Source organism: Crocodylus porosus, unplaced genomic scaffold (assembly GCF_001723895.1).
Source record: "Crocodylus porosus isolate Cpor-Errol unplaced genomic scaffold, CroPor_comp1, whole genome shotgun sequence".
NCBI lineage: Eukaryota > Metazoa > Chordata > Crocodylia > Crocodylidae > Crocodylus > Crocodylus porosus.
The window spans coordinates 44,101,189-44,113,043 of NW_017728951.1; the positions used below are offsets into that span (position 1 = coordinate 44,101,189).

General features: G+C 39.5%; 1 protein-coding gene across 3 annotated transcripts in view; it reads left to right on the forward strand.

Moving 5' to 3' along the window:
• CUNH10orf11 (chromosome unknown C10orf11 homolog) overlaps positions 1-11,855 on the forward strand; it is a 1,097,256-nt gene that overhangs the window by 927,876 nt on the left and 157,525 nt on the right. For 2 of the 3 annotated variants that reach the window (XM_019555728.1, XM_019555730.1), the window contains exon 6: positions 958-1,042. The exons of the other annotated variant lie outside the window; for it this stretch is intronic. In XM_019555728.1, the coding sequence (XP_019411273.1) occupies positions 958-1,042 (85 nt within the window). The remainder of the gene's footprint in view (positions 1-957; positions 1,043-11,855) is intronic. 3 annotated transcript variants of the gene reach the window in all.

An 11,855-nucleotide genomic window follows, 5' to 3' on the forward strand; every position in this document is an offset into this window, starting at 1 on the left:
ATATGTATTTGTATTACTTATATACAAAATAAAATGTATTCTCAAATAAGACCTGTCCTTTCCTTTCCATCTCCTCCTAAGCACCATAGCATTGCCATCCTGTAATCTCAAGGAATGATAGTAAATAGATTTTGTCTGAGTCTTAATGTTCTTCCTTTTGGACACAATCTTCTCCCGGTGGATAAAGTACAACAAGCTATGACTTCAAACATCATATTTCCTTTTTATAGCAAACAAATAAATAAGATATGAGATTCTCCTGAGGTTCCTTCCAACCTTAATTTTCTATGATTATTTTTTTATTTTAGGAAAGATTTCACTTGTATTGAGTAAGATCTTTCTGTCCCTGTTTTGCTTTTAGGAATACTGAATACATGGTTTTAGTCAAATAGAACTCAAATATTTTATACATTTATATTTTCTTTCAACTTTATATAGTATTTAACTACTTTGTCCTCATGCTCTCTCTCATTTGCAAGAAAACCCTTCATTTTGCCAAAGCAACAACATGTAACACAAAGTATGTTTGCTCTTAATTTCAAAATGGAAGTGACTGTTCTGCTTTCTTAACCCTGCCACCCATTTCCCTCTATTTTCTTATTTGCTAACTGCTGATGGCTTGCAAAGTGAGATCATTGCACTTTCCTAGTTACTTGTGTCTAAACTTTATTTGTTGAAAATGTCGTTCCCTAAACTACAATAGGTTAATAAAATTTCTTCGAGTGATGTTATCCTAAGATCGCTGTGGGGAAACAAATATGGATGCTGCTGCTTTTTAAGGACTAGAAACAACATAAAATATAATTTTTTTCACCCGAATAGTTGTCTGCATTCCGCTATGACTAGTAACTCTTTGTTCATCTATAAATGCATCACGATTCCTCATGCAGATGTGCTATCTTTGTTTACTCATTGTGTTTTATTTAGAATACTGAGAATATTTATTTTATTATACAGGCCCCCAGTGATGCTGCTTCCATCGCTCCAGAGATGCACTATACTCCTCTGCCTTCAGGATCCAGGGACCTCACTAATCACAGAGGTATGAACTGAGTTTTTATTGCTAGGAACTGCTACATGGTGGTAAACTTTGCTGTAAGGCCTTCTCTACTCATTACTCTTCACTGGCACTTTAGAAAAAAAACTGTGCCTTTCAAATGGTTGATTAGAAAACCACACCTGTCAAGACTACAGATTTTAACTCATATTAAACAAGATTTAGAGGTAGTCTACTGGGAAAGCAAACAAATCTATGGCATAAAAATGTTTTCCTTTTTTATCATAAAGAAATTTGAGTACTTATATGTTGCTAAGTAGGTGCTTATATGCAGCATTAGTAATTTTTGGAGAATTTGTAAACTTTCTATTATTTATGAGGAGAGAGTTATTTTGTAATTTAACAATTTAGAGCTATAATTTCAAAATTTTAGTACACATTTAGATTGTAATAAATGAGGGTTCAGCCCTGTTTTACTACATTAGAGGGGGATCAGTGTTCAATTTCCTTTAATACTGATCTTTAGAAGTTAAACTCCTTGGGCAAATTCGCAGATTCCTTCTGCATGCCTGTGGAACACAAAGTTCAGAAAGCAAGTGAAGGATTGTAGCTACTATAGGGAAAGCATTACCAGTCATTTCACTGTTTCAGAAAGAAGCTTTATAAAATTTGTATCACTTTTCATCTAGAAATCGGAACAGCAATTTCTCTCTATATTTTCATAGTCCCTCATTTGATTCCATTTAGTTTTAATATTAAAAGTGTTTTCCCTTTTGTAGTCATGTAATGCACATGCATTCTATAGTTACAAGACAATCATACTTTCTCAATGATAGCTTAGTTCAAGCCAGTCTTATGCTCAGACACTAGTAGTGAGTTGGCTTCCAATCCTCCTTGGTGTGCTGAAACAGACTCGACCTCTTTTAATGATTTTTGAGACCCAGAAGGGTTTACACTGTCTAATACAACTTGATGCTTTCAAAATATTTGAAGGAACTTCCATGAACTTGGCCAGTGATATCCATCTGCTTCTGATCTCCAGGGTGATCAGTAAGAAATGCTGCAATTGAGGTATAGAGAAAACAATGAACGCCAACACTTCTTGTCACGCATGTTCTGTTATAAATAATATTTCTAATAGAAAAACTATGAAACCCAGTTCTTTACACTTTGGGGCTGTTAAAAAATCATATAAATACCGTTTGAAACCTAATTTCTAAGTAAATGTGACCATTTTCAGAATGGAATTCTATTGGATAAGATGAGGTAAGGTCTGGTCTGAAAAGTACATAAAAAGTGCTTAGGACCTTAAACAGTTATTTTAAACTGGATCAATGCAGTCAAGCATGGGTAATGCAAATGATAATGGATTACAGGCCTGAGTCATGACTGACCTGAGAATCTATTCTTTATTGTCAGAAAGCAGCTAGTGGTATTGAGCAGCAGAAGCATGTCCCTAGATTATGGATAGATTTCTCAGGCAATGCAGTGCTTCCTTGCAGCAGTATCTGGCAGCCAGAGTATGTCTTAACGTAATGTATATTTAGAGCTACATCAACAGCTTGTTGAGTCCCATTACCATTAATAGAATTTGAAGATGCTTGAGCAGTGCATATCTCTTATTTTTCCCCTTTGCTCTTTCTCTCTGGACATTCTGAAATAGATAGGTGGAAGAATTCTGCAATTAGAAATAAACACAATAAGCTCTTCACTGGTACTTTTGGGCTATTTTGATTGTGGAACCTAACACATGCAATGTTATGCAATTCTTTGTCATTTCCTTTGTTCCCTATTTTCAAAAAATTTGCGTAAGTACATCCTGCTGTTTTCCTTGATAATTATGCATTTATGTGTTTGGAGCAGGTGGGCAGAGCATATAAAACCAGGTGAAATTGGCCCTGGAAAGACATTGTCTTTCTTCAACAAACAGTGTGTAGGTATTCTCAAGGAAATGATTAAAAAAGCTTTCCGGAAATCCAGGTGCTATAAATAAAGCTTGGAACAACCTGCTGGCAGGGTTTACCCAGCCAATCAACTGGTTCTTTAAAACAAAGAAAAAGATTTCCAAGTCTGTAATCTAAAGAAGGCTTAATTGGAATCAACAGAGAAACTTCCAGGAAAAGAATCAAACACGTAAACATGTCATTTTGGGGTCTGGACTCCCAAAGTGTTTCTCTCCCTGAATGCTCTTAGTTTCTCATAAAATGATGAAATCCTCTGTTGCACATGTAAGTATTGGCTGCTTTCAACCCAAACTGAAAAAGAGATCGGCCATGAGTTTGTGAGTTTATTTGTCCTTGGAGGGACTTGTTTACTGGACCATGAATCGCTGGCAAACAGTGTAGTGCAGCTGTAAATTAAGTCTTTTTGGAGACTGGGAGGAGCAGTAACAGCAGCAAGTCAAATGCATTTGACTGGAAGTTTTATTTTAACAAGTTTCACTTTGTTTAACTATTTTATTTCTCACTGGGAAGCAAAGGCATCTAGTTGTGTTCATCCTTTGCCATTTACCTCATCATCTTTGCGTTTTAGAGTATTTCCTCATCTTTTGGGAATCATCCATCCCTTGGCTTGCACACACTACTTTCAGAGATTTTACAAGGCACGTTATAGAACTCTCCAAAATGCCACATTAAAATATTGTGGGAATAATTGGTGTGGTTATACTGATTATCAAAGCATTGTGATGGATGATGGAGAAAATAGTTGGTGTCCACTAGGGCTGTGCGAAGCTACAGTCCCTGATTCAATTCGATGGAGTTTCGGCCCAATTCAGTGGCTGAATCTCAGAATCCGAATCAAATCAGGAGACCCTTTAATTTCTCTGAATTGAATCGGAACTGTCCAAAAATTGATTCAGAGAGATTTGGAAAGGTTTGACGATTCAGACATAGACATACCTTTAAATGTTTTTCTACATACCTCAAGGTAGCAGGCAGCTTGTGAATGCTGAGATGCTGGGGCAGATGGAGCATCCCACAGAAGTGTGGGGAGGGGGTTCCCAGTGTGCTGACCAGCAGACCTGGAAGTGGGCCAGAAGTAGTTCTAGTCCACTTCCGGGTCCACTGGGGGGCACTCTGGGCCCCCCCCATGCTCCCACAGTTTGGCAACTGGTGCCTCCTGGCTTTGGGTGGGGTCCCCCCATGGCCAATCATTGACTCGGCGGGGTTGTGGGTGGGTAGGGGGGGGACACCTTGCGCGCTCGGAGGCAGACCTGGAAGTGGACTGGCAGTACTTCCGGTCCCCTTCTGAGTTCGCTGCCAGGCATGCAGAGGGCCCCCCCACCTCAGCCCTGTGGGATGCTCCAGCCTCCCCAGTATTTCAGCATTCACATGCTACGCCTGGTACCTCAAGGTATGTAGAAAAAATGTTTAAAGCTGTGCCTATGTCCAAATTGCTGAATCTCTGAATCGGTATTGAATTTTCGGATTCAGCTGAATTGAATCAGGGACACTGATCTGAATTCAACTGGTTGAATCACTGTCCCTGATTTAGGCCAAATCCAAATCTGAATCAAATACAGCCCATTTTACACACCCCTAGTGTCCACCCTGTTTCCTAATACAGCTACCCTGGGGGACAAATGGCTATAAAATTAAGTTAATATAAGTTATACCAGTGTATCTGCAGTTATCTTGAGGTAGCCATCTGCTCAATGTAAATAAGCGTCTTATCTGTTTTGCCTACATCTAATGGAAAGGTACTGTACTTTTGTCTACTGCAGTAGCTACCCTAGGATAACTAGTCATCTGTTAAGCATGATTAACATGCCGCGTGTCCATGCCCTTGAACCCTGGTTCCCTCCACTCCTGAGTGAGGTTCCGATCCCCTCATATTCTGGTTGGCCATAGTTGAGTTCCAGTGTTTGAAGAGCTCTTCCCTCTTCGTCACACCTCACCAACATCAGATAGGAACCAAATTTGTTATCTTCTATGGATCCTACTACATGTTTAAATTAAAGCCAGGCTGAAACCAGCTATAGAGTTGTTAAACAGTTTCAAGCACTAACTTTATAGCTGGCTGGCTCTTTTTATAGATGGATAGTCATTTTTATCATCTGATAATTACTTTGCACATGTGGCTGGTCTAAATTTATTGTGCAATTAACCAGTTAGTTGTGTGATAATTGCTTTGAATTTGTGGCCAGTCGTATTTTGCACGTGTGGGGCTGGTCTAAATTTATTGTGTGATTTACCAGTTAATTACATAATATAGGTAACATGTTGCAGGGGTGGACATATTTTCTGTGGTGGTAATCCTACACTCAAGCCCTTTTATTGATTCCAGAAATGTGATCTTAAGTACTTCAGATGGACTGTTTGGCTATGTTAAGCCAGTCTTTTAGGTCTTAATACTTTTATTTATGCAAATATTCAGTATTCCTCTATGCTCTGTGAAACATGAGCAGCCTTTAAAGCTAATGAAAATTTACTAAGTCTGAAAAATAGGAGGCATTTGTCATCTCTCTCTCTTTTATATCATGGAAATTTGTAGATTTTTGCTGGAAAAACAAAGCAAATCCTTTGTTTCTACCTGGTCTCTAAGAAATCCATGTAACTGAGCATGAAGGAAATGCATTGAAATGCTTTGACATTATTGGTAAGAAAATCTGTTTCTCCCAAGAAAAAAACAATGGAAACAGTATTATTTTTAAACATATAAGTATAGCATAAAATGCCAAACAACCAAAGTATTTCTGACCTGAGTCATGCATGTGATGTTTTTGTGGTCCTCTCTACGCAATATAGGTATTGCAAAATTAATTGGTTAATTGTGTTATTACCTGGAGATCAGCTATATGTACAAACTATCACACAATAAAAAGCTCCAACCGGCTATAAACTTACCTTTCAATGGGTGTATCTGTGTGATGTTACAGTGACTCCCACCTCAGCACCTCGAGGGCAGGGAGATCACCACAGTGGCAATCCTCCAGCCCCAGGGTGCCTGGGGTGCCCCCATGGTTGGGAATCCCTCACCTGGGGCACATGGGCCTTCCAGGTGCAGGAGCCTGCCAGTGCAGAGGGAGCCTGGGATTGGGTTCCTCCTGCACAGGCAATAAGGTGTGATGGGTTCTAATACACAATTGTGTGAATTGCTCATTAGATCCCATCATGCATTTATCTTCCTGTGTTGAGGGGGCCTATCTTCCATTTCCTTCCCAACTAGAGTTAATAACTGAATTCCTGGAAAATACCTAAATACTGTTTTTTTAAAATCATAATTAGAATTGATACAGCAAAATACTAATAATACAATTGTAAGGTTATAATAATTTAATCAAATTTTTCTTTCAACTATCTTTTTATTTATTATTAATCTAAAATAAAATGTGTGTTCCTCCATGTGTTAATCTGTTTCCTGGGTTAAATGTGCACTTATGAATTCATAGTGCGTCTAAAGTGAGAGATATTTTCTACTTGGTGAGAAAATTAGTGATTTATTATTCCATTCTATGAGAAGCACAATTACTAATTCATGAGTATCAAAGTAGTCTGTTTTTCTCATGCAACAGAAATACTGAATGTCTTATATATAAATAGATAGATGAGATGCATCATCATCTGCTACCTGGTTGAAATGAGATCCCATTTATATCTGTCTATGTCATTTCATCTCCAGTAAAGTTTTACAAAATACTTCTTTTCTTGCCATCTTGGTCCTGGGAGCAAGTGTGATTATTCTATCCCTTACTGGGTTATGGAGTTAAAAAAACAAAACAAAAACAAACACTTCCCACTTTGCAATAACCAACATTGCATTAATTTAAACAGCCATTACTGTGCTTCATTCTAGATCTAAGTAAACATTTCCTGCAGAAAAGCATGTATTTTCCCCTTTAAAAGAGAAACACCTGAGAAGCTGCAGGTTTCCCCATGTGGGATGGCAGAATTCCAGCCTGCAAGGGGCTGCTTGGGGCTGGTGGGAGTAGGAAGAGGGTGGTCAGAGACAGGGGGCACATGTACACGTGGATGGCAGTTTAGCCAAATAGCATGGTGGAGAGCAGCTCCCACAGCTCTCTGTAGATAATAAGTGTATATGAGGTACATAGGTGATGTATGAGGAAACCATGGGGGCATGTATGCCCCCCCCCCCAGATTTCTGCAGCCAAAACAGGGCTTGGGGCTGCAACCTGGCCAGACCAGCACTTGGCAGGAGCCACCTCCATGGCCCAGCAGGAGGGACCTGGTGCAGGAGAGCAGAGCAGCTCACTGCTGCTGCTAGTACCAGGAGCACTGCTCAGACAGCCACCACGGTGAGGCACCCCCTGCCAGCCTGCCTGAAAGCAGCAGTGGGGGTACAACTCTACACCACCTCAGTGCCTCAATTTGATGGCCATGGCAGTGCAGCACTATATTTTTAGTGGTGTTTCATTTTAATCATGGAAAAACATGGATTTGGGGTTTGTTAATCAGAGAGTTTGGGATTTTTTAAAAGGGAAAGCCAGGATCCCTGGTTAGAAGGAACTTACTGGACAAACATGGTGTCCACACCATTGTCTTCTGTTCTCAGACTGCTGTGGTGTACAACAGTTTCAACTCAGATGATAGGTGCATCATGGGATGTTTATTGTAATTGACTGAAGGGTATCTCTTGTAATAACATTCATTTTGATTACATTGCAGTCATCTTGTCATGCAGAAATGCCAGTATTTATATTTTGATTGATCAAAAAAATGTTATGTATGTATTTAAAAAATAAACTATCCCCAAGTATCTCGGTGCTTATCAAAGTTTAACTGCTACTGGTTTAGTAGCTAAATTAAACCCCAAGTTTTGAAGTGGCAACAAAGAAAACACAACTGTACTTTGTCAGTTGAACTAACTTCAATATAAAGTTGGTGGACTTAGTTTTGAAGAAATGTGGTAGGCCTATGCACTTATTCAGAAAAGGTATCCGTTCTGAGGTTGCTAATTTGTCAATGGCTAGAGCTAAAAAACCTCAGATACTGGGCAAAATAATTTGAAGGGAATTGGAGGAAAGACAGTTGTTGAGACCTAGATTAAAGCCTGTAATCTAGATTTTTGTTTATATCTGTAATTAACAGAACTATAAAAGAAAGTCACCTTGGACTAGAATATTAATGGTTATTCCATCAGTAAGTCCTTTAATTAAATGTATTGTTTTACCAGCAACCAGAACAGATCACAGGGAGGTGGGAGTTATTGATTCCCTCACTGCTATCCCAAGAAGGAGTCAGCAACTGTTGCAGTTTCTGGATCAATTTCAGGGAAAACCTAATTAGAAACAAACAATAATTTATCCTAGAAGAGATGAAGGCGTGACTGACAATGACAACTTTGGCATTACAGGAAAAAGTTGGATTTTCTGGGGAATTAGAGATGGTGATATATGTTTTGAACATCTGTGATTTTTAGTTGGGATGATACCTTTCATGGGTAACTCTGCCTAGCTCTGTATAAGCTTATTTTATAATTGAATAAGAATTTTCAAGTTGTTTGACTTCAGACAGGTCTATCCAGGTGAGTAAAGTTGAGCACATGTGTGCATGTTTGAATGATCAGGGCCTAGGTCCTAAAATACTATTGTCATAAAAATGCATGAAGGTATGAGCATTTCCAGTTGGATATATGTACTCACTGGAAAAATCACAATCTCTTTTAATTCATAGGCAGAAAAAAAAGAACAGGAAATCAGTTTGCATGAATACTTGGTTCCAGAAAGATAATTATCCTGTTTATATTATCACAGCAATCTTCTCTGTTATTATTATTGACACAGTTGTTAGGTGCTTATCCCATTTTCCAGCCAAAGGCTTAGCTGGAGTTTGAAATTGATTGCTGGGAAAGTCAGAGAGTAATTTACATAGCAACTTATCATAATTAGTTATAGTTTGCAGTTTCCTTAATGTGAACTGCACTTTATGCTTAGCAATTGATTTTTCTGTATTTCTGGATGAAGCAGCCTAATGTGGACTATTCAAAAAATAAATAAAAAATCTCTGTGTAGTTTTTTTTTATCATTTAGTTAACCCAAGGAATTCTAAAATAAGTTTCAACAGAAGCTGTCAATAGGAAGTATTTGCTTTAAATCACTTAATAAGCCAGGGTTTGATGAACAAGAAGGAAATATAAGTGTTTACATTTTCTGATATTTATATTCCAAACAAAGACATTGAAGGTAGACTGAAGTTTTTAATATTACCTTTATGAAAACCTTTATAGGGAATCCCCTAATTCTGTTTTTATGCTGTCAAGTATCATATACTGTGATTTGTACCACTATTTGAGGTTAAATAGTATGTTACAAGGTACCAGCCACAATGAGGCCCAATGAGATGCATCATATCAGCATGGACTGTGGCTTTTCTTGCCTTCCTTTGTAATGGAGGGCTCTCCTGCGAATATTTTGACAACTGTTTCCTGTCTGCAGTGAAAAGGCATTGGCAGTGCCTTCATTCCCCTGTTTTACCTGTGGCAAGTTAGAGGATATTGTTGATATTTTCACCATTATGCCTGGTACTTGTACAAGAAGGGGTTTTTTGTAAAGTTTTTAATAGGTTAGATGATCACTTATCTAGGATGGTTTAGATAAGCATGATCCTGCTTTCAGCAGAGGGTTGGACTGGATGACCTCCTGAGGTCCATTCCAGCCCAAATTTCCGTAGATCTATACATACTGGAAAAGACCTGAGTGACTATTATGATATGTGTAAAATATCATATTTTCTTGCATACAAAACACCCCACAGATAATATGCATCTTGTTTTTTTGAAAGGCAGCATGAAAAAATGAGTTATCCATTGTAGTAAATGAGTAGCAGCAGCTAGGGAGCCAAGCCTGCTCCCAGTCTTGCTGCCAACCCTGCACATCAGGTCCAGGGATGTACACCCAGTCTGATCCCACATGCTGGGTCCAACTTTTGTATCAGGTCTGGGACCATGTGCCAACTCTGACCCCATGAGGCAGATCTGGCTGTGGACTGACCCCATGCATCAGCCCAGTCTGTCATTCAGGGTCATATTACCTGCTTGGGGGGCTTCCCAAAGGTCTAGAAATTGGCAAGCAAGGGAGTGCTGGTAGCGTTAATTGCTGAGTGCTGTCACCACTCCCCTACCATCAGATTTCTGGACCCAGGCGGAACCCCCTAGGCTCTTTTCAGCACTGAGGCGCAGAACCTGCTCTTACCATATTTTCTCAAATATAATGAGCATCCATATTTCCTTCAGCTGATTTTGGGAGAAAAGGTACAGTTTGTGTGCTAAAAAAATACAGTAATCATAGCATAGATCTGGGAGCTGTCAGGGGAAACAGCAACCAAAAAGGAGAACACTTGTGGATAAATTATCAACTTTTTTTGTTGAGTATCAGGAAATACTATATTCCAGAATTATCTCCCAACAGCAATCAGAGAAGTCTTGTTGTTTGGCACAGCTAGAATAAGCAGCTAAAATGAAAATGATTCAGTTTCTGCTATTTTGCACTGAATATATTCATACACAACATGGCAGTTCTAGTCATTTGGATGGAGACAAAGTGATGGTGAAAAGGAATGGAGACCTAAGTGCGAGTGGTGTGAGCAGTAAATGGCTTACTTATACTGGTAAGCCACTTGAACTGTAACTGATGGAAAAAGATGTCATGGATTAAAAAACAAAATCCATCTAGCAGGAACGTTGTGTACCCAATCTCCTCCTGTTTCAGAGGGTCTTTTCTGGAGCAAATCAGGGCCTTTAAGAGGACACGGTGGTTGTTTCCACAACAGTTGTTATTCATATAGTTCTAGTGACCTAGCTGATCTATACTAAAGAGTTGCTTGTTACTAGGGATGTCATGAGAAGGTGACACTAAACTGACTACTTCTCCTACCCTCAGTGCTGCCATGGAATAGAGACTTTATGGGAACAGCAATGGCCTTCCATGTGTTGCTTCACCATACTAGTTCAGTAGTGAGAACCCTTTTAAACAGCTGTCTGTTTTTTCCTCTAAAGCTTGAAGACTACCACACGTGGAATAAGTTGAAGTTGGTTTTGATTTTGACCCTGGCTAATAAATACAATAAATGGTGGTTCAATAAATACATTTTTGGTTCATTGAATTTATGATTTGTCACTTACACAGTCAACAAATTTTTGTTTGTGCTCAAAGGGAGTATTGGATTTGAATCAGGATACTGTAGATTATTAAAACCTCAGCAAAAAGTATACCGTTATCTTGTATATTAAAATGATGAGAACAACTAGTCATGTGAAACTGGGGATGGGTCAATTGTGTGAATAAAATAACTTAAAACTATGTTAAAATCTTGGAGGAAAACTTAGAAATTGTGGAGGTGAGTGCTTCCTATTTTAAGCTGTGAATCTCTTCAGCATTTGGTAGTTAGAACTTGAAGCTCAGCACTGCTGGGCAGGAAGGACTGTTTGTGTGCTGTGAACTAGGGCTATGCGAAGCTTCAGGTGCTGATTCAATTTGGAGGAGGTTTGATCTGATTCGGTGGTCGAATCTCCAAATCTGAATTGAATCAGGGAACCAATAAAAAGGTCTGAATCAATTCAAAGCTCTCCAAATCTTCAGAAAAGATTCAGAGAGCTTCAATGATTTGGCAGTCCCTGCCTGCTACAGCAGGCTGCTGGAGCCGGACTTGGAGCTGGTAAGTAGAGGGCAGGATAGCGGGGCCTGGAGAAGGGGGGAGGGGACCATAGAGGGACCCCTGCCATGCCCATCCCCTGCCTGCTCCCCCACCCACTCAAGTGCCCCTGACCTCTGCCTACTCCTCCAGCCCCCTCTATGGCTGCCCTGCCCGCCCCAGCTCTAGGTACTTTAAAAAAAAAAAAAGCCCCCACTCACCGGGTGCTGCCCAGTGTGGGGGTGATCCCCACTGCCCCACGCTGCATG